We start from the raw sequence: 24,153 nt of genomic DNA on the forward strand, positions 1-24,153 counted from the left end.
TAAATTTACTACACTGTAGTTTCATCGCATGCCCCCTAGTTCTAGTATTTTTGGAAAGTGTGAACAGACGCTTCACATCCACCTGTTCCACTCCACTCATTATTTTATATACCTCTATCATGTCTCCCCTCAGCCGTCTCTTCTCCAAGCTGAATAGCCCTAGCCTCCTTAGTCTTTCTTCATAGGGAAGTCGTCCCATCCCCACTATCATTTTAGTCGCCCTTCGCTGCACCTTTTCCAATTCTACTATGGTTGGGGAAAGCTCAAATCCATGCACCACTATGAGGAACATATTACAAGCATTTATAAGCTAAGTAAAGTTAAGATTTAAGGAAGTTTGAGACTACTGATGTGAAACTAGCAATAAATATAATTATTTGGTTGAATGTGACCAAAACTGATGTCTTTTTCCTAAGAACCTTGAATGCATCTGTGTTTGATAATTTTGACTCTCTAGGACCACTGAACTACTAATTTGTATGAACATTTTGTAGATTTCCACATTTCTCTTTGTATTTCATAAAATAGCATCATGGAATAAATTCTACAGCTTTTCTTCCATTTCTACCCTGGTTTTAGTATGAAGGCAGAACAATTCTATTACCTTCATGAGCCCTTCAGGAAAAGAAAGTGGCACTGCTGGAGCAAGATGGGTTGGCTGTGTTGTCACAGTCACAGGAGCACCAGGCTGGACTGTGTGGTGTGGTGCTAACATCTGGGCCTGTGGGTATGGTCGGACCACCACAGGCTCCTGTTTTTCATCTCGACATTGGAGAGAGGGGCTGAGTCCCAAGTGTTCCCTGGCATTAACCTCAGACTCCCGACCAGCTTCATCACCAGATAATGCTGAAGGAAAAATATATTAAGAAGGAAGGGAGAGAGAGATTGCACCAACACAAACATATATTGTTACACAGATCCAATCACAATGTATCATTAACCTTCAATATTTCACTGTTATACTAATTCAAGTGCCTTTTAACAATCTTTTTCTGCTAGTGTGGCCAGCTTTCACATATGCTATTCAGTTCTACCTTCTGAGGTTTAACACAAAAGAATGGTAATTGAGGTGTTCAACAAGGATCGGTGCTGCTCTTTGCTTTGTAGACTATACTGGCTCTCTTCAGTGGCCCATGTGAGGTTTGAACTTCTTGCCCACTGGTAGTTCAAATTAGGGGTGCCTAAGCAAAATACTGGAAAGGGCCTCAAAGCAGGAGTGGTGCAACTCCATCCCAGGAGATAGAGGAGGGCCATTAGCCCCTGAGCCCTCCTGCACTACACAGGCTGCTTGGGCAGAAATTACACCACTGTCCTCAATTTGTTTGTTGAGACCATGAGCGCAAACGGCCAATCTTATATGATGCAGAATATGGGATAATACAAAATTAGAGTACAATGTTTAAATCAAGTCAGGGTGCTATGCTGCAGGTTCTCTTGGTTCAAGTCAGCCTGAAATCAAAATGCAGGGCTACAACTTTCTCGGTAGCGGTCAAACAGGACAGCATTCCACAATAACACAGGCTTGAGTTATATGACTTCCAGAAAGTAAATACATGGATATTTCTCCAGGTCTATTTGTTCCTTTGGTCTATGGTGGTCTTGGAAGCAATGTTCTCTCTAAGATATGCAGGAATCTTCCACCTACACTCCCAGTCAGCAAAGGGTGTGTGTGTGTGGGGGGGTGCTGTTTAAGTATTACATTTTCAGTAGCGAGAGGCAGGCAACCTCTGCATGGAATCTGCCTGTCCCTCGCAACTGAAAATGTGATACTAAAACAGCACCACCCACTGATCAGCATGTAGGTGGAGGACTCCTGTACAGACAGTACATAACTTGGAAGGATGGAACATGTGGGAAAACTCTGGGTTTTACTTGCTAAATTTCTTTCAGTGAGTCCAAATCAGACCAGTCCAGAACATATAGGTTATGACTATCAGCCAACAGATGGAGACAGGGACCAATAAGCTGCAAGTTCTGCACTGTAAAAAGGCACTGTGCAGTCACACAGCTCAACAAAGCATATGAAGACTAGACAAACTAAATTTCTCGATATAAAAAAATCTGAAGAAAATTCTGAGGTTTAAATTAGCTAAGTGTTTCCTTAGGAAAACTAGAGCCACAAGTTCCTCCTCACAAGAAGTTGATCAGCAAACAAGGAAAAACAAGGGGCAAATGCACAAATACAGTGGAAAATATAAAGTATCATTCTAGGAACTATATATGGGTCAACTACTACTACTACTACTACTTGACATTTCTAAAGTGCTACTAGGGTTACGCAGCGCTGTACAATTTAACATAGAAGGACAGTACCTGCTCAAAGGAGCTTACAATCTAAAGGACAAATGTACAGTCAGTCAAATAGGGGCAGTCTAGATTTCCTGAAAGGTATAAAGGTTAGGTGCCGAAAGCAACATTGAAGAGGTGGGCTTTGAGCAAGGATTTGAAGATGGGTAGGGAGGGGGCTTGGTGTAAGGGCTCAGGAAGTTGATTCCAAGCATAGGGTGAGGCGAGGCAGAATGAGTGGAGCCTGGAGTTGGCGGTGGTGGAGAAGGGTACTGAGAGGAGGGATTTGTCCTGTGAGCGGAGATTACGGGCGGGAACGTAAGGGGAAATGAGGGTAGAGAGGTAATGAGGGGCTGCAGACTGAGTGCATTTGTAGGTAAGAAGGAGAAGCTTGAACTGTATGCGGTATCTGATTGGAAGCCAATGAAGTGACCTGAGAAGAGGGGTGATATGAGTATATCGGTTCTAGGAACTATATATGGGTCAAGCCCTGGACACATGAATGGTTAAGAGGAGGAGAACAGAAACCTAAGAATGAGAGATTAATATTTGCAGCTCAGGAAAGCAGATTGCAAACAAAATGGTTCACAGCAACCATAGAAATAACTGGTTCACTCTAAAAGTGTAGATTCTGTAAGAACGTGCTGGAAACAGTTATTCACCTCATAACTGGCTGTGAAGCGCTGATGGCATGTCTCTTTCACTGGAAACTATGTAAACATTACATCACTGTACCAGATAAACACTGGAATAATGACCCCGAGAACTGTAAAAAAAAAAATCACCTGGGACATCCCTATCCCAACAGATAAAAAGCTAGATGCAAGAAAAATGGACATAGTGGTAAAAGAGAAAGAACATCAGAAAGGCATTAATCATAAAGGTGTCAGTACCAAGCAATTACTTTGTGAATCGCATAGAGACAGAGAGAGAGAGCCTCAAGTATCATCAAATACAGCCCAAAACCAAGATGATGTGGCAGAAAGATACAGAAATATTTTCTACAATTTTGGGTGCCACAGGCTTGATTGAAAAGAATTTCTAAAACACAACTAGATAGGTTGCCTATGTGTGTCACATCTTACAAACTCCAGAAGGACGTTCTCTTTGATACACGAACATGGCAACATCCTACTCACCCCAATACCAAAGACGCCAAGAAAAGCACAAACGATATCACCAATTACCGCCCGGTTGTGTTTATCCCATTAGTAGTAAAAATGATGGAGAGCTTTGTGACTAAACAGCTTACAGAATACCTGGACAAGTTCTCAATACTACATAATTCACAATCAGGATTCTGATCCCACCATAGTACCGAAACTGTCCTAGTCACCCTCCTGGCCAAATTCAAGCAGGAGATTGCCACAGGCAAAAGCATACTCCTCCTCCAGTTCGACATGTCGCGCGCATTCGACATGGTAAACCACAACATACTACTAAGAATACTAGGCCACTTCGGGATTGAAGGAAACGTACTTAACTGGATCAAAGGCTTTCTAACCACCAGAACTTATCAAGTAAAATCAAAGTCAAACATATGACCACCGTGGAAAGCAGTTTGCGGAGTACCTCAAGGATCACCATTATCACCAATACTCTTCAACATGATGATGATTCCACTGGCACAGTCCTTTATCCAACCGAGGCCTTAACCCATTCATTTACATAGATGATGTTACAATATACATCCCCTTCAGACATGATCTGACAGAAATAACCAACAAAATCAACGATAGTCTGAACATCATGGACTCCTGGGCAAACTCATACCAACTGAAACTGAACACCAAAAAAACACAATTGCCTCATCCTCTCCTCTCCATATAATAAATACAAACCCACAACCATAAATACTCCAGGACATACCCTCCCTACCTCGGACAGTTTGAAAATACTCGTTGTCACACTCGATCGCAACCTTACCCTCGAGAGCCAAGTAAACTCTGTAACAAAGAAAATGTTCTATTCAATGTGGAAGCTCAAACAATTAAAACCTTTCTTCCCAAGAGCAACTTTTCAATACCTAATATAATCAATGGTCCTAAGCCATGCAGATTACTGCAACGGAATCTACGCAGGCTGCAAAGAACAACTCATAAAAAAAACTCCAGACCACCCAAAATACAGCAGCCAGGCTGATATTCAGCCAAACACGCTTCGAAAGTGCCAAACCCCTCCGAGAAAAGTTGCATTGGCTCCCAATCAAAGAACGGATCATCTTCAAAATCTGCACCTTAGTCCACAAAATCATGTACGGCGTAGTCCCAGGATATATGACAGACCTTATAGACTTACCAATAAGAAACAAAGTCAGATTGTCAAGATCCTACCTAAACCTACACTACCCAAATTGCAAAGGACTGAAATACAAAACAACTTACGCAGCCGGCTTCTTCTACATAAGCGCACAACTATGGAATGGGCTCCCAAAAGCTGTGAAAACAATCCACGAACTTCAGGAAATCACTAAAAACCTACCTCTTCAAAAAGGCCTATCCCAACGACCCCATGTAACCCTCTTCACCTACCAACACAGCATGACTATGATTGAACAGGACATCACACGATCTTCATCCATTCCGACCCTTCATTTATACCTCATACGATCACTATACAACTTTGTATTTGCTATCCACCGACTGGGCAAACGCCTTTGATGGTACTATGCAAGCCACATTGAGCCTGCAAATAGGTGGGAAAATGTGGGGTACAAATGCAACAAATAAATAAATACAATTCAAGTTTTAGGGTGAGTATAAGCAGTAAAATTTGAGACCGGAGAGAGGTTCATTCCTGTCATAGTATGTACAAAACTAAACCATTTGGATAAACTGCCCCCGAGTGAAATCCTGGGTAGAGATTGTACTGGATATACAAAAATGAACCCTTTCTCCAGCTACAAGGTTGGTGTCTGGACTGGTCTGACTGGACTCAAAGGAGACAAAATTAGCAGGTAAGACAAATTTTTCCTTCCTTTTCCTCTTAACCAGACTAGTCCAGAATATATGGGATGTAGCAAAGCAATTATTACAGCGGGTGGGAAAACAAAACGCCTACCACAAGACTCCAGCTCTAACACAACTACTTTCCTTGCTCTCTCATCTAGACTTTAAAATTTGTTAAAGGAATGCAAGGAAGACCAGGCAACAGCTCTACAAACCTGTTCCTGGAAAATGGACTGCAATTTGGCCCAAGAAGCTGTCACTTCTCTGGTTGAAAGAGTCCTAAGAACTTCTTGATATTTGAGAAGATAGGCCAAAGCAATCACTTTTCAGCCAATAAGCAATGGTTGGCTTTTGTGTCTGCTTCAGCTTTCCTGGTATCACCAAGGAGCACAAAAACCTGTCAGATGTACGAAACTCAGTCATTTCTAAATAACACATTACTCTACATACATCCAAACACTTTAGACACTTGAATTCCTTCCCCCCAATCTTCCCTTTGAAAGGAGGGCAAAGTGGCTACTTGATTATATAAAAAACTGATACCACTTTGTGCAGAAAGGAGGAAACCATATGAATTGATGTTCCTACTTCTATAAAATGCAAAAAGGGATCTCAGCAGGATACGGCTTGTAATCCTGAAATCCTCCTGGCCAAAGAAATTGCCACCAAAAAGTCATATATTTCAGCCTTAAATCCTTTAAGGATATTTTCTCAAGAGGTTCAGAAAGTGAAGCCAGCAATGCCTGCAAGACTCCTTTAAGGAAATATACATCTGGATGGGAACCTATTGATGTTCCTTCTGAATGATCACTAAGGTACCAGAGCCACCACCTGTACTTTCAGTGAGGATAAGAACAGAAAAATTAAGTTCTTATCTGATAATTTTCTTTCCTTTAATCATACCAGACCAGTCCAGACTAATGGGTTAGGCCCATCAACCAGCGAATGGAGACAGAGAAAAGTAGTTCCAAGTAATCTGCCCCTTAAGGGTAACGTACAGCCTGGAATGTTCAGTATTTTGAATACTTTAAAAGAAAAACTGAACCATAGACCTCTTGAATTACTTCAAAAAAATACTGTGGATATAAACTTCCAGTGCTTCAAATACCCAAACATTCATCAGAAACAGCAGGAAGGAAAAGATCTCAAAAGCCCAAAACACTCAGCGACAATGTACAGAAACGGTTCTAGTACCAAATTGTGCACTATAAAGGATTTTAAAATAGGGTATTTTGCAAATACAAGTGTCAAATAAAAAATGTCCAGAGATTAACAGCAAATGGACTTCTGAGGTGTATGTCGGCATGCTTACATTTAGTCTCCCTTGATAAAGCTGGTTGGCGAAATGGGTCCCTGTTGGGAGCTGAAAAGCTAAGTGCCTTTAGATGTTTTAAACCAATTTTCTTTGAAATTTATTTATGACACTTGCATATGCACAATACCCTGTGTTAAAATCCACTATAGCACACGAGATAAAAAATGAAACATTAAATATTGCAGGAGGTTTTCAGCCTATGATAAAGCAACTGCTCATTTGGTACTAGAATAGTTTTTGTGCATTGTCACTGAGTACTTTGGGATTTTCAGGTCTTCTTCCTGCTATTTTCGATGAATGTTTGGATATCTGAAGCACTGGAAGTTTATATCCAGTGTATTTTGTTTGCAGTATTTCGAATAGACAAGTCATAGTGCTGGCCTGCCAATGAGGGAAGGGCCCTCCGGCATGAAAGGGTAAATCTGGGGTTTTCCCTTCTCTTTCCCATCTCGGAAATGGAAGAACTCTGGATCATGGAGCTCTGTCCAACACAACCTCTTTAGGCACTATCTTGGTCCTCCAGCAGGTTTGGTACACACTGACTGGTTTCTCCTCAGAGGCCTGTCTGATATGGGTGGCACTACAGCATAGCCCTCTGAATTATGGAAACACACAAGCCCCTCCACCACAAAAAGGTGGTGTTCCTTTAGAGGGAGAACCTATACTTTTTGGTGAGAAAATAAAATTACTGGGGAACTAATTAACTCCAAATTACCCAGCTGGCTTGACAGGGAGAAGACTTGGAATCCCCAAATATCCCCTGAGGCTCAGATGTCCTGAATTCCTCTTCATCTAGCAAAGCTCAACTGGGTGGACCAGTTCTCCAACTGGACCCAGAGGCTGCCTCACTAGCCCAGATCTGCTGGAGACAGAATACTGATGAGCTATGGCTGCACAGTGCCTTCAATAGTGCAGTGCTTGCAGCTCACTAGTCTCACCTCAGCTGCTGACTGACAGGCATAATCCATACATCCTGGACTGGTCTGGTAAAGACAGAGTGTTTTGTGAGCTGGGTTTATGATCTTTTGTTGGCTGGTTGGATGATGGTGCAGTAATAGATGGATTGTTAACCCTGTTAAAATAAGAGTATGGGTAGCTTTGATTATATTATTTAGAGGTTTTAAAAGTGTCCAACACTGCTGAGTGTTGCAGGCTGTAGCAACTATTCATCGTTTTTTTGTTTTATTATTATATATTTGTTGATGCTTAGATTAAATATTGGCTTCACAATTTACAACCATGCAAAGTGATGAACAGCAAAAATAAAAGTAATAAAAGTAAACTGGGAAGCACTATCAGAAAATGTACCTTCTCGGTATCCATCCTTCACAGATATATTATCCTAATTAGTGCACAGACCAAGAGTAACAGCAATAGCATAAGGACAATACTGCCTTTAGAGCAGCTTAAAGTCATATTAGAAGATACCTGATGCTGATGAGATCAATCCCCCTGTAGGCCCAGCACTGGTGATCTGGGGCTGTGTTGATACCAGTCCTGAGACAGTGACTCCAGAACGAGTAAACTGCTGGGAGCTCATTTCCACCTAGGGAACAAGATAAAAGGCTATGAAAAGCACGACTGTGGAATCTGTTGCCAGATGTGGTCAACACATCTAACAAAACTGAATTTCAAAATGGTTTTAGACAAGTTTCTTGAAAAACAATAAAGTCCATAAATAATTAGCCAGGTATATGTGGAACAGCTACCTCTTATACCTGGGGTAAGCAGCAAGAAATGAATCTATTCTTTGGGATCTGGTGGATGCTAAATACTAGGTAGTACATTTAAAACAAATTTGAAGAAAATATTTTCACTCAATGCACAGTTAACCTCTGGAGAACATAGTATAAGCAGCAGTTAGGGTAGTTGGATTTATGAAAGGTTTGGATAAATTCCAAGAAGTCCATAAACAAAGTAGAACTGGAGAAAGCCACTGCTTAACGGGGGGGAGGGGGGGGGGGGTTAAGTAGAATGGAATCTTGCTACTTTTTAGGATCCTGCCAGGTACTTTTCACCTGGACTGGCCACTGCTGGAAACAGGATGCTGGGTTACACAGACGTTCGGTCTGACCCAACAGAGCATGTCTTATGCTCTTATGTTTCAAACATTCCAGGAGACTTAGCACAGGAGTACAAAAGCCAGTCACATTCTCAAGTTCAAACACTGGACAGAAACAATTATCACAGCTATCACATGGAGAAGCTGTCAAGTGTGCAAATAAAAGCTCCTCTATAAAAACTGGATCATTAGACATGGCCTTGTAAGATACACACATCTACTACAAAAAAAAAAAAAAAAAAGAGGAAAGCCAAGAAGCCTATTTCCTAATACTGTACTGCTGGACCTTTTGGCTTTGTGGGATTTGGCTATATCCTTGTAATAAAACAAACAAAAATATATGTGGAGACTATTTTCAAAGCACTTTTACATAACCCCCTATGGAACTTTGTAAGTCTAAGTGCTTTGAAAATGAGCCCCCAAGTCTCTTTACCATAACCAGCCATTTCCACTTACAACTAGACCATGAAAGTAAACTTATTGATTCTCATTAATATCCAGCATTGCTAAATATAAGTGTTTAATTCAGAGATACATAAGAACATAAAAGAGTAGCAATACTGGGTCACACCAATGCTTCATCTAGCCCAGTATCCTGTTTCCAAAAGTGGCCAATCTAGGTCACAACTACTTGGCAGAAACCCAAATAGTAGCAACATTCCATGCTACCAATCCCCCGGGCAAGCAGTGGCTTTCCCATGTCTCTCTCAATAGCAGACAGACTTTTCCTCCAGGAACTTGTCCAAACATTTTTCAACCCCGATACGCTAACCGCTATTACTACATCCTCTGGAAAAGAGTTCCAGAGCTTAAGTATTTGTTGAGAGAAAAAATATTTCCTCCTATTTTGTTTTAAAAAGTATATCCATGTAGCTTCATTGAGTGCCCCCTAGTAGCCTAATTGGTTAGTGAAGCAGCCTGAGAACCATGGAAACTGTTTTCAATTCCCACTGTAGCTCCTTGTGACTCTGAGCAAGTCACTTAACTCTTCATTGCCCAGGTACAAAATAAGTTACCTGTATATAATATATAAACAAAAACACTGAGGAAAACATTTCTTTGTCAAATTTCTCGTATTTTATTGCATGTCTTTCTTTAAAAAATTCACAGACTGACCAAAGGTAATCAATAGAAATCAAACAAAATAAAACATGGGAAAGAAAATAAGATGATACCTTTTTTATTGGACATAATTTAATACATTTCTTGATTAGCTTTCGAAGGTTGCCCTTCTTCGTCAGATCGGAAATAAGAAAATGTGGTAGATGACAGTATATATAAGTGAAACATCCAAGCATTTCATTGATAGTCTAACAGGGTGGGTGTGGGTAGGAGGTATGCCTGGGAACATCAAAGCATTTCAGTGATAGTCTAACAGGATGGGGGTGGATAGGTGAGAGGAGGGTGATAAATAGAGCAATACAACTTTATGGTTTATAATGGGCTAGAAAACCCAGATCCTTGTTAAGTCCTGTCTGTTGGGTGTCAAAATATTCAATCATTCTGACTTCAAAGGTCTTACGTTCCTGTATTGTTTTAAAGTTACCAGACCAAACCTCTAAAATACTACCGGTACATCGATGACATTTTTATGATTTGGACGGAGGGGGAAGAAACTCAAACAATTTTACTATTCCTTCAATACATACCATCCTACAATCAGATTCAAAATTGACTACTCCCCAGAAAGTGTCAATTTTTTGGACACCACGGTCTCAATCAGTGATGGCTATATACAAACATCTATATACAAGAAACCCACAGACAGATGCAACTACCTCCACAACTCCAGCTTCCACCCTTCACATACAAAGAGATCCATTATTTACAGCCAAGCCACAAGATACCACCGTATCTGCTCCGACCCAAGGGACAGAGACAGACATCTTGAAATCCTGACTGCATCCTTCGAACGGAAAGGCTACAACCCCAAAATAATCTCCAAAAATATTGCCTCCTCCCTCAAAACACCCAGGGAAAATCTGCTACAGTCCAAAGAAAAAAAAAAAGCCACAGACAGAATCCCCCTTATAGTGACATACAACCCAGAGCTGGAACAATTAAGAAAAATCATAAAAGATCTTCAGCCTCTACTCCAAGAGGATGAATTACTGAAAGAGATATTCCCAGCCCCACCAATGCTGGCCTTCCGACAGCCACCCAACTTAAAACACAAGCTAATCAGAAGTAAACTCTCAACACAGACTGAAAAAGAAGAGAAGGGCACACATCCTTGCAATATATCCAGCTGCAAGCTATGCCAAAACATTTCACAGGACCCCACAGTCATTCACAAAGGAAAAATATTCAACACAAACATTGGAGCCGACTCTGTGGGTGCTTGAGCACCCCCAATATTGAGAAAATTCCTTGTATGTGTCCAGAGAGGGGTCATTTCCATTGGGCTTAGAACCCCCAATAATTTTGAAAAGGTGGCTCCTATGAACATAAAGGAATTTTTTACATGCTCATCTTCCAATGTGGTATATATCATTCAGTGTAAAAAAAGTAACGAAGGATACTATATTGGAGAAAGGCCAGATGCTAAAGACAAGATTTAATTTACACAGACATCACATGAAGAATGCTGGTGAAAGCCTGGTCCCCACCCCTGTGGGGCAGCACTTTACAAAACCAGATCACTGTAGCAGTGACTTCACAGTAAGAATCCTGAAAGGTAACTTTAAAACAATACAGGAACGCAAGACCTTTGAAGTCAGAATGATTGAATATTTTGACACCCAACAGACAGGACTTAACAAGGATCTGGGTTTTCTAGCCCATTATAAACCATAAAGTTGTATTGCTCTGTTTATCACCCTCCTCTCACCTATCCACCCCCATCCTGTTAGACTATCACTGAAATGCTTGGATGTTTCACTTATATATACTGTCATCTACCACATTTGCTTATTTCCGATCTGACGAAGAAGGGCAACCTTCGAAAGCTAATCAAGAAATGTATTAAGTTATGTCCAGGCACGATGGCGCCGATAATGGCTGTGTGATCCCGGAGCTCCTCAGAATCTTCTCTGTACGACCTCGAAAATTTCTCTCCCCGACTGTTTAGATAGGGAAGAGAAAGGCAAAAATGCTGGTACCTACCTCCGTGGCACCAACGTCGACACCAATCTCCAGGCAATCGACATTGGAGAACTTTGGTATCAGGATCCTTGGCGAGCTGACCTCTACTTTGACGGCTTCAACCCCTACGGGAGATGAGCGCAGCGCTGAGGGAGCGATGCTGAGTCCTCCCGCTCTCACCGCGCCTCCACAACCTGGAAGTGAATTGCTGGCGGTGGGGCCACTGCAGCTGGAAGCGTGTGCTCCGCCGTCTGGGAAGGAGGACCCACCGCCGGATTAACCTTGAGTTTGGAAACAGCAAAGCAGGGGCAGACGCAGGTCGCTCTGTAACTCGAGGTCTGACTCCCGAGAGTAGTGGAGGAAGAAAAAGACCAGTATCGGTGACTTTGGATAGTTTGTGGGATGCAATACAGGAGGTAAACGGAATGTTACTGCAGATGAATACTTCTATTAAGGGCGAGATAGTGGAATTGAAACAGACTACTCAAGATCTATCTTTAAATGTTCAAGAACATAAGGAAAACATTTCTGTGATGGAAAATGAGGTTAAACAACTAAAGAATTTAACTGTAACTTTGGTCAAGGAAAAAGAAATTCAGGAAAGAAAGTTAGAATATTTGGAAAATAATAATCGGAAGAATAAACTGATATTGTTGAACTTTCTCAAATCTCCTTTAACAGCAGGCGAAATGCTTAAAAAATATCTTGGTGAGGTACTGGGGATTCTGAAGGAGGGGTTTCCCCCTATAACACGGCTCCAGTATATTACTGGAACTGTGAAACCATCCAAGGAACAATCTCAGGCCACTTCAAGCTTGAACTTGACTGAATTCCTTGAAAACTCTCTGGAGTGTATTGCTTGTGACTTTTGCTCTTGAACTGGATAGAGATAACATCTTAAGATTATATTTTCACCATTTAAATGACTTATTTTTGGGGCAAAAAATACAGATTTTCCCCGACTTAGCAAGGAACACGAAAAAGACAAGAAAGGAATTTCTACTTTATAAACCTAGAGCTTTAAAATTGGGTGCTACCTTTTTGCTGAAGTTCCCATGTAAAGGTCATATAATGTTTGGTTCCAATAATTATATATTTTTCACCCCTCAAAAATTATCACAATTTATTTCATCTAAGGAAAATGTTCAATTACCTAATGTGTTGCCCCCTTAATTAAAGCGTTGTTATGTTGGCTGTAGAGACCAACTATGTCCCTTCTGTTATAAATAATTGGCTTATTTTTATAGGCATGTTTTCTTTTCAATTTCCTAGTATCTTGTCTCAACTTATTAATATAATTTGATATTTTCTTACTTGGAACCAATTTGGTAATAAGTAATTTTGTTTCTCTTCTTAAGTAGCATTTTCTGATATTTCCTATGTTTATGTCATGAGATGTAAATGTGAAAATTTATAAAGAATTAAAAAAAAAAAGAAATGTATTAAGTTATGTCCAATAAAAAAAGGATCTTATTTTCTTTTCCATGTTTTATTTTGTTTGATTTCTATTGATTACCTTTAAAAGTGGACTAACACGGCTACCACACCTCTGTACTCCAGACTGACCAACAAAGCCATGTTTTGTTTCTGCTTCAGGGGCGGTCATCAAGCCATGATTTTCCTTTCTTAAAACACAATATTCTCAAAACGACAAGTCCATTTTAATAATGGTCTATGGACTTTTCCTTTAGGAAGCCACCCAAACCTTTTTTAAACCTCACTAAGCTAACTGCCTTTACTACATTCTCTGGCAACGAATTCCAGAGTTTAAATAAACAGATAGTGAATTTTCTCTGATTTATTTTAAATTTACTTCTTTGTAGCTTCATTGCATGCCCCCTAGTTCTGGTATTTTTGGAAAGAGTAAACAATCGATTCACGTGTACCCATTTGCTCCTTTTTCCACCTTTGTAAATATGTGCAATACATCTGGTCTGGGCTTCCAAGATGTATTTTTAAAGTCCATGTCCGATTTAAAGTCCTAACCTTTGCAGCTAATCCTTTTAGCTTCTTTTTAACCATTTTCCTCATTTTTTCACAGCTGCTATTTCAAAAATTTAAATACTGCTACAGTAGATTTCCTTTGTGACTTCACTCCAGATATTACCTCAAATTTGATCATATTAATAATCACTGTTTCCCAGGGGACCCAACACAGTTACCTCTCGTACTATGTCATGTATTCCAGTAAGGCCTCTTCAGTAAGAAAACAGAAAGAAACATTTTAAACAAACTAAATATTCCTTTAAAAATAAAATCATGCTTTTTAAAAAGCTAACTATAATTTGCGTATCTATAAGACAAAGATATGTCACACTATAGCCAGTCTCCCCAGCTGGAAATCAGGTAAAACAAACAAGGATTGACAATTAGTGGTAGTAGACCGTATGAAGTTTGCAGGTAAGTTATCTACTTCAGTCTTCAGTAGCTACTAAGAAAATAAGTGCCATACTGTGTCAGACCAATTGTCTATCAAGACAAAGACAAGTATTACATCTGTAACAGAGACCAGTCTGGGTCACTTGAAAGCACACAGCAGATCTCAACAGTAAAGGTCATTCTCGGCCTTATTTTCGAAAGTGATGGGCACCCATATTTCGACCCAAATTGGGAGATGGGCGCCCAAATCGGTATAATCGAAAGCCGATTTTAGGCGCCTGCAACTGCACTCCGTTGTGGGAACAAAGTTGATGGGGGCGTGTCGGAGGCGTGGTGAAGGCGGTTGAGGAGAGATGGGCGCCTTTGACCGATAATCGAAAAAAATGACCGATTTTAGTGAGAATTTAGGTCACTTTTTTTGGACCCTTTTTTTCACGAACAAGTCCCAAAAAAGTGCCCTAAATGACCAGATGACCACCGGAGGGAATCGGGGGTGACCACCCCTGACTCCCCCAGTGGTCACTAACCCCCTCCCACCAAATAAAAAAACGTTAACTTTTTTTTCCAGCCTGTATGCCAGCCTCAAATGCCATACCCAGCTCCATCACAGCAGTATGCAGGTCCCTGGAGCAGTTGTTAGTGGGTGCAGTGGACTTCAGGCAGGTGGACCCAGGCACATCCCCCCCCTACCTGTTACACTTGTGGTGGTTAATGTTGAGCCCTCCAAAAATCCCCAAAACTCACTGTACCCACATCTAGGTGCCCCCCTTCAGCCATAAGTGCTATGGTAATGGTGTAGAGTTGTGGGCAGTGGGTTTTGGGGGAGATTTGGGGGGCTCAGCACCCAAGGGAAGGGAGCTATGGACTTGGGAGGTATTTAACTTTTTTTTTCTCGTTACAAGTGCCCCCTGGGGTGCCCGGTTGGTGTTCTGGCATGTGAGGGGGACCAGTTCACTACGAATCCTGGCCCCTCCCACGACCCAATGCCTTGGATTTGTTCGTTTTTGAGCTGGGCGCCTTCGTTTTTCATTATCGCTGAAAAACTAAACCGCCCAGCTCAAATCCGCACACATCCGATGCATTGCCCGGCACAAACCGTATTATCGAAAAAAAAGGTGGGCGCCCATTTGTTTTGAAAATACGGTCTGTCCCGCCCCTTCACGTACCTGTTCTCGGACACAGACGCCCATGGAGATGGGAGTTCACGTTTGATTATGCCCCTTCTCTGTGTTCAACGCTTTTATTAAGGATGTGGTCAATCATTTGACTGTACGAATGTTGGACTCCACTCCTGAAAGGCTACCATTTTTTTTAGGTTGGCTTTCCTGTACTTGGGACATGTTTATAGTTTATACAGACTGCATCTGGACCAGCTTACCAGTTTATGGGTCCTGACTAGAGCCAAATATTTACATGCATGTTCCAATAAACATACAAAAAGTGAGGTAGACCTCAAATGACTTTCAGAAGACTGTGTTCATGAACAGCTATCTAAATTTGACAAAGATGGGACCAGATGGGAGAATCTGAGGGGAATAAAGAACTTAGGGAAGTTCTGGTGTCCTTTTCATGGCTTTTTAAGGATGAGGAATGGTCCTGGAGGACTGGACAAGAATGTATGGGGTCCTCCTCCACAAAAACAGGAGCTTCGGGACTACAAGCTGGTTAGCCTGATCTCTGCAGAGGATCAATTCATGGACATGCAGCGTGGCTTTATTAGATGTAGATCTTGTCGGGCAAATCTGATTAATTTCACTGACTGGGTCACCAAAGAGTTGGATTAAGGGAGAACATTAGATGTGGTACACTTGGACTTTATCAAAGTCTTTGACAAGGTTCCACATGGACAACTTATAAATAAACTGAGTATTCATAATATAGGCACTAAAACGACTGACTAGGTTAGAAACTGGAACTGCAGGGCGATCCCACATGCTTATCACATGCCTTTTTAAATTCTGGAACAGTCCTCGACTCGCCACCTCCACAGGGAGGCCATTCCACGCCTCCACCACCCTTTCTGTGAAATAATACTTCCTTAGGTTACTCCTAAGCCTATTCCCTCTTAACTTTGTCGTATGCCCCCTCATTCCAGAGCTCTCCATTTGATAAAGGCTCTCTTCCTGTACATAAATGCCCTTGAGATATTTAAACATTTCTATCATGTCTCCTCTCTCCCGCCTCTCTTCCAGTGTATACATGTTGATGTTCATAAGCCTGTCCCTATAATTTTTGCATTCAAGACCGCTTACTAATTTCATAGCCACCCTCTGGACCGACTCCATCCTGTTTATATCTTTCCGTGAATTGCCCAAGGGCTATAACTGGGAGCTGTGGAGGCACAGGTTTGTTCTGTGAACCGGAAACCAAAGAGCAAGGCCATCAGGCTCTACCAAGCACTGCGGCTTTAGCTTGCCCGGCTAGAAGCTAGGCTAGGGACCTGGTGCACCAGCCCACCCAACCTAGCATCTGCTGGAGATAAGAGAAAATACTGGAGTTTCCTACAGAGCACCAGCCCTTATAATGGTGATGTCACTGGGAAAAATCAGTTTCTCTACCTCTATCTGCAGGTAGGAAGGGGATACAACACAACATACAGGATGATGCCGCTGGACACCAAGGAAAAAACTGACTTGTGAAAGGATAGAAAGAGGTTAAAAAAAGGAAAAAGTTAAATGAACAGAGATCAACATTAGAGAGATGTTACAGATGAATGGAAAAAGGAAGGAAGAGAAAGGAGACATGGCAAATGAATAGCAAAAACAAAAAGAGGTGGGAATATAAAAGCCAGGCTATCCAAAAATTGGAACCAAACAGAAATTAAAACAACCAGGACAGCCTGGGTTCGGGGTATAAACGTCTGTGAGAGAGTTCTCTAGGAGTTTTTCTAATCGCGTAAATCTTTTGCCTGTCTTAAGTATTACTAAGTCCAAGTGCTCCTCAGCCCTGTGATAGAATTCTTAGTAGACCATTTGTTAGAGTCTGTTTGCAGTTCCTTGAATCTGGGAAGTCTTAGCAATTTTTCGCAGATTCAACTATTACACTAGTTGATACTTTTACTCCAGTATCTACTTACAAGACTCCTGATGTAGGCCTTTCCGGCCGAAACACAACGTTGTGTCGAGTCAATTTTCATGTGCAATTGTTTTATTATCATTTGTCTGTAAATTAATAAACGCTGGTTGTTTTAATTTCGGTTTGGTTCCAATTTTTGGATAGCCTGGCTTTTATATTCCCACCTCTTTTTGTTTTTGTCTTTATGCCTCGTGGGATCTACTGAGTTCTCCACGTTTTGTGGATTCTCTCTAGACTAAATGAATAGCAAACCCTGGAAAAAATTATGACATACAGAGGAAAGCAGAAAAAAAAGAGACAGGGATCAAAACGATTGGAAACATCAAATGTCCAGACAACAAAGGTAGAATAAAGTATTTTCTTTTGGCTCTATGAACTGGAATATGTGCATCGTGGATGTCTTCATATTTTGCTCAGTACTAGTGAAAATGGATTTCTGTTTCTATTTCAACAGTGTTGCAGGTTTCCAGCTATTATTTATTTGAATTTTGCTCATGCCTTTTTCAGTAGTATCTCAAGGTGAATTACATTCAGGTAGACTAGGTATTTCCCTTTCCCCAAAGGGCTCACAATCTAATTTTTGTACCTGAGAGATTGGAGGGTTAAGTGACTCGCTGGAGATCACAAGGAACAGAAGTGGATTTTGAACTGGCCACCCTTGGATGTTAAGCCTGGTGCTCTAAACCACTGGGCTACTTTTCCACTTGCCTTCATATTTCTGTTACTAACTTGTAGTCTCTTCTTCTGTATTTGATGAGGGTCTGTCTGTGTTTTGCTTATGTGACCTAAGTGTGGTATGTATTTTGTTAACACGTAATTTCTGAGTAACAGTTTTAACTTGTTTTCTTAAAAGTGGTAGATTGGTGTTTAAGGCCTAGTGTAAATATTTGTACTGCTTCCTTTTCAAAAATAGGGTTTTTGCTGTTTGAGGACTGACAGTGCTGTTATGGTACAGTGACATTCTGAGTGTCTTTTTGCAGTGTTTTGTATTACTTCACAATGTCTGACAGCAGAGGTCTCTGCCCCTATGTGATGTCAACACTTTTACATACTGAAACATCCTTATTCTGCTCTTCACCTATTGTACTTATGTTCTTTATGATTATTGTTGTTTTATGTAGTATAAAAAGAAAACATTGATATTTGTTTTAGTATATGATTAACTCTGATGTTTCTACAATTGTTCACTTCTTTTTCACAATATTCTTGAGTTTATAAACTGCAATAAATATAAAAAGAAAAGATAACAAGTACTGTATTTAGCAGTTTAATATAGATTAAGCATGTCATAAAACTGAATTAGAAGAATTTGCACTACATAATATTAATCGCTAGATGACCGAGGGGTAAAAGGGGCACTCAGGGAAGATAAGGGCATAAGGTAAAATTATGTATAATCATACCTGATAATTTTCTTTCCATTAATCATAGCTGATCAATCCATAGACTGGTGGGTTGTGTCCATCTACCAGCAGGTGGAGATAGAGAGCAAACTTTTGCCTCCCTATATGTGGTCATGTGCTGCCGGAAACTCCTCAGTATGTCGATATCAAAGCTCCATCCGCAGGACTCAGCACTTAGAGAATTACACCCACGAAGGGACACTCTGCCCAGCTCACCACCGCCGAAACGGGGGAGGGGAATTAACCCAGCTCATCCCCACACAAGTGGGGGAGGGGAATCCGTCCAGCTCATCCCCGCGGAGCGGGGGAGGGACACCACACCCGCCGATGCGGGGGGATCTGGCTTATCCTGCAACAGCAACCGCGGGAGGAGCTGACTGACCCTAACACCGCCGAAGCGGGAGGGGTACAAAGCTGCCCTACAGCCGCACGAAGCGGGAGGGAGTGCCGGCAGAATTTTAAGTCTCAATCCAGCCCCGTAAAACGGAGGGGAGAGGAATGCAGCAGCTCACTGTAACACAAACTCGTCTTAACTCTTGAAGAATCCAAGTGAAAAAACTTGAACACGAAGTCTTTCTGAAGTAACTGAAGACTAAACTTGAACCTGAAATGCAACCAGAATAAAAACAGTACAGATATCTGGGAGGGGCTATGGATTGATCAGCTATGATTAATGGAAAGAAAATTATCAGGTATGATTATACATAATTTTACCTTCCTTATCATCAAGCTGATCAATCCATAGACTGGTGGGATGTACCGAAGCAGTACTCACCCAGGGCGGGACATTGAAATCCCTGACCTCAACACTGAAGCTCCAAACCGGGCCTCCGCCCGTGCAGCCACAGTCAAACGGTAATGCTTGGAGAATGTATGAGCCGAAGCCCAAGTTGCCGCCTTGCATATCTCTTCCAAGGAGACGGATCCGGCCTCTGCCATCGAGGCCGCCTGAGCTCTCGTGGAGTGAGCCTTCAGCTGGATAGGCGGCACCTTCCCCGCGGCCACATAAGCCGCTGCAATGGCTTCCTTGACCCATCTTGCCACTGTAGGCTTAGCAGCCTGCAGACCCTTACGAGGACCTGCAAACAGGACAAACAGATGATCCGATTTCCGGAAATCATTGGTCACTTCCAAGTATCTGATGATGACTCGTCTCACATCCAGATATTTAAGAGCAGAGTACTCCTCTGGGTAGTCGTCCCTACGAAAGGAAGGGAGACAGAGCTGCTGATTCACATGGAAGCGAGAAACAATCTTGGGCAGGAAGGAAGGCACTGTGCGAATAGTCACTCCTGCCTCAGTGAACTGCAGAAAAGGCTCTCGACATGAGAGCGCCTGGAGCTCGGAAACTCTTCTGGCTGAAGTGATAGCCACCAAAAAGACTGCTTTCAACGTCAGGTCTTTCAGAGATGCCCTCGACAAGGGTTCAAAAGGCGGCTTCTGCAATGCTCTTAGTACCAGGTTGAGATTCCACGCAGGCACCACTGAGTGCAGAGGAGGGCGCAGGTGATTAACTCCCTTGAGAAAGCGCACCACATCTGGCTGCGAAGCCAGGGAAGCACCCTTCAGGCGGCCCCTGAAGCAAGCCAGAGCCGCTACCTGGACTTTAAGGGAACTGAGCGACAGGCCTTTCTCCAGACCTTCTTGCAGGAACGCCAACACTGAAGAAATTGGAGCAGTGAAGGGAGAAAGTGAGCCTGCTTCACACCACGCTGCAAAGATACGCCAAACCCTGGCGTAAGCAGTAGAAGTAGAGCGCTTCCTCGCTCTCAGCATAGTGGCGATGACCTTGTCTGAGAAGCCCTTCTTCCTCAGACGCTGCCGCTCAATAGCCAGGCCGTAAGACCAAAGGGGGAGGGATCCTCCATCACCACGGGACCCTGATGTAACAGGCCCTGCTCCACTGGCAGCCGCAGAGGATCGTCGACTGAGAGCCTGATCAAGTCCGCATACCAGGGACGCCTGGGCCAATCCGGACCCACCAGGATTACCCTGCCGGGATGCTTTGCCACCCGGTCTAGCACCCTGCCCAACATGGGCCAGGGCGGGAACACATAGAGAAGCTCTTGTGTCGGCCACTGTTGGAGAAGAGCATCTACTCCCAGGGATCGAGGGTCCCGTCCTCTGCTGAAAAAGTGCGGCACTTGGCAATTGGCCGATGACGCCATCAGATCTAGGCTCGGCTGGCCCCAGCGCTTCGTGATGTCCAAGAACGCCTGAGCAGATAGCTGCCACTCTCCGGGCTCCAAGGTATGGCGACTGAGAAAGTCCGCCTTGACATTCATGACTCCGGCAATGTGGGCCGCTGAAAGCTGCTCCAGGTTCGCTTCCGCCCACTGGCAAATATTCATAGCCTCCTTGGCTAGAGGGGCGCTCTTGGTACCTCCCTGGCGGTTGACATAGGCCACAGCCGTGGCATTGTCCGACAGGACCCGTATAGGCTTCAACACCAGTACCGGGATGAACTCCAAAAGCGCCAACCGAATGGCTCTGAGTTCCAGGAGGTTGATAGACCACTTTGCCTCTGCAGGAGACCAGAGCCCCTGCGCTGTCCTTCCCAAGCAGTGGGCTCCCCAGCCCGACAACGAGGCGTCCGTCGTGACGACAATCCACTCTGGGGTCACCAGAGGCATTCCCGCAGACAACTTGTCTGTCTGCATCCACCAGCTCAGCGCCTTGCGCACTGCTGGGTCCAAGGGAAGGCGCACAGCATAATCCTCCGACATCGGAGTCCAGCGCTGCAGCAAAGAGTGTTGAAGTGGTCTCATATGAGCCCTGGCCCAGGGCACAACTTCCATCGTGGCCGTCATAGAGCCCAACAGCTGCACATAGTCCCAAGCCCGAAGGGGAGAGGCTACTAGGAACTGGTCCACCTGAGCCTGAAGTTTGACAATCCGATTGTCTGGCAGGAACACTCTGCCCACTTGGGTGTCGAATCGAACTCCCAGGTACTCCAGGGACTGAGTCGGGCGCAGCTGGCTTTTCTCCCAGTTGATGATCCATCCCAGGGAGCTCAAAAGAGCAACTACCCGGTCCACAGCTTTGCCGCACTCTGCATAAGAGGGGGCTCGGATCAACCAGTCGTCCAGATAAGGATGGACTTGTACCCCTTCCTTTCGTAGGAAGGCCGCGATGACCACCATTACTTTGGAAAAGGTCCGCGGAGCAGTAGCCAACCCGAAAGGGAGGGCTCTGAACTGGAAGTGTCGTCCCAGGACTGCAAAACGCAGAAAGCGTTGATGAGGAGGCCAGATGGGAATATGCAGGTACGCTTCCTTGATGTCCAAGGATGCCAGGAACTCTCCTGCCTTCACTGCCGCTATAACAGAGCGGAGAGTCTCCATGCGAAAGTGCCGCACTTTCAAGGCCCGATTGACCCCTTTGAGATCGAGGATAGGCCGGACAGAACCTCCTTTCTTTGGTACCACAAAGTAAATGGAGTAACGTCCCTTGCCAAGCTGACTTTCTGGCACCGGAACGACCGCGCCCAGGCGGATCAGATTGTCTAAGGTCTGCTGCACTGCCACAGCTTTGACCGGAGACTTGCAGGGAGAGAGTACAAACCCGTCTTTTAAGGGTCGGCAGAACTCTAGTTTGTAGCTGTCTCTGATGACTTCCAGCACCCACGCGTCTGAAGTTATTGTGGTCCACTCGCCCAGAAACGAGGACAGCCGTCCTCCAATCTGCACTGGGGCGTGGACCAAGACCCCGTCATTGGGTACGAGACCCTGGGGGAGGACCGGAGGGAGCACCTCCGGGACGGCGGTCTCTGCGAAAGGAATGCTGCTTGGGGGAGAAATTCCTCTTGAAGGAAGAGGGGGCAGAGGAACCCGACTTGCCCGGGCGGTACCGACGGGCTTCCTGCAACCGTCCTCTGGAGGTACCGGGACGAGTACTAGCCCGAGCCCTGACCTCTGGTAATTTCTTGCCCTTAGACGTGCCGAGATCGGTCACGATTTTCTCCAGCTCGACCCCAAAGAGCAGCTTGCCTTTAAAAGGCAACCTAGCCAGGCGGGATTTAGAGGCGTGGTCAGCAGACCAATGTTTCAGCCAAAGCCACCGCCGCGCAGAGATTGTCTGAGCCATGCCTTTCGCTGAGGCCCTCAAGACATCATACAGCAAGTCTGCCAAATAGGCTAAGCCCGATTCCAGGGCCGGCCAATCAGCCCTCAAGGAATGATCCGAGGGGGAAGCCCGCTGCACCATAGTCAGGCACGCCCTGGCCACATAGGAGCCGCAAACTGAGGCCTGCAAACTTAAAGCAGCCGCCTCAAAGGATGACCTTAAGGCCGCCTCCAATCTTCTGTCTTGGGCGTCCTTTAGGGCCGTGCCACCTTCCACCGGCAACGCCGTTTTCTTAGTCACCGCAGTGATTAAAGAATCCACGGTAGGCCACAGATAGGCCTCACGTTCACTCACAGCCAAAGGATAGAGGCGGGACATAGCCCTAGCCACTTTAAGGCTCGCTTCTGGGACATCCCATTGAGCCGAAATTAAGGTGTGCATGGCATCATGCACGTGGAAGGTTCTAGGCGGGCGCTTCGTCCCCAGCATAATGGCAGAGCCAACAGGGGCTGAGGGAGAGACGTCCTCCGGAGAGGAAATCTTCAAAGTGTCCATGGCCTGTAACAACAGGTTGGGCAAATCCTCTGGGCTAAAAAGCCGCGCTGCAGAGGGGTCATCCGCTCCATCCGAGCGGGGATCCGTCTCCTCCAAGGAATCCGCAAAGGACCGTTGGGAGACCTCAGACACGCTGCCCTCATCTACATCGGAGGAGACAAATTCCTCCAAGGCCTGGGAATCAACCCGAGGACGTTTACCTCTGGGAACCTCAACCTCTTTACCAGACGAGGGAGCAGGGGCAGCGTTGTGCATGAGGAAGGCCTGATGCAGCAGCAAAACAAACTCGGGGGAGAAACCCCCCAGACTGTGCACTTCCGCAGCCTGGGCAACAGCCCTACACGCACCCTCAACCGGCGCTCGCAATAGCGGGGGAGAGACATGCTGCGCATCCAAAATGGCGTCCGGCGCGAAACTCCGCGAAGGAGCCGCGCGGGAAGAACGGCTCTTAACTTTAGCCGCTTCTGTGCCGTCGCCCAAATTAAGGGCGTTCATGGCATTAATGTCTCCAACCTCAAGGGCGGCCCAAGAAGAAGCCGTCCGAGCCGCGTGGCCGGCCAAGATGGCGGAGGCGAGGAGCGGGGGATGGGCGTTTATGGCGGGAAAAACCGCCACGCCGGAGGAAGGACCGGGACATTCATCGGTCACGAAACTGTCACCCAACAAGGGCGAATCAGGCTTTAAGACCCCCGCATCCCCTCTAGAAGCGCTCAAGCGACCCTGGGAGCGACCCTTTGCGCCCTCGCCCTCCGACGCCATATGCCACGAGGAGAAGAATCGGGGAACCCCCTGCCCGCTATAAAAAGGTAAAAATTACCTGCTGTCCGCTCCGAGTTGTAACGACCTGGTGTCCCAGTGAGTAGCTGCAATAGACGCTTAAATAAACGTCGAAATAAACGCCTTTAAGGACGTTCAAAATTTTTTTTTTTTTTTTTAACGGAGCCAGCGGGAGGGGGGAGAAAAGGAGGGACCTGGCACCAC

General features: G+C 44.4%; 1 protein-coding gene across 3 annotated transcripts in view; it reads right to left on the minus strand.

The window, feature by feature from the left end:
- The window catches only part of SAP130 (Sin3A associated protein 130), a 119,141-nt gene that overhangs the window by 70,708 nt on the left and 24,280 nt on the right, over positions 1-24,153 (minus strand). For all 3 annotated transcript variants that reach the window (XM_030216399.1, XM_030216398.1, XM_030216400.1), the window contains exons 2-3: positions 7,978-8,095; positions 605-846 (exon numbers count right to left, since the gene is read on the minus strand). In XM_030216399.1, the coding sequence (XP_030072259.1) occupies positions 605-846; positions 7,978-8,095 (360 nt within the window). The remainder of the gene's footprint in view (positions 1-604; positions 847-7,977; positions 8,096-24,153) is intronic.

Source organism: Microcaecilia unicolor, chromosome 10 (assembly GCF_901765095.1).
Source record: "Microcaecilia unicolor chromosome 10, aMicUni1.1, whole genome shotgun sequence".
NCBI lineage: Eukaryota > Metazoa > Chordata > Amphibia > Gymnophiona > Siphonopidae > Microcaecilia > Microcaecilia unicolor.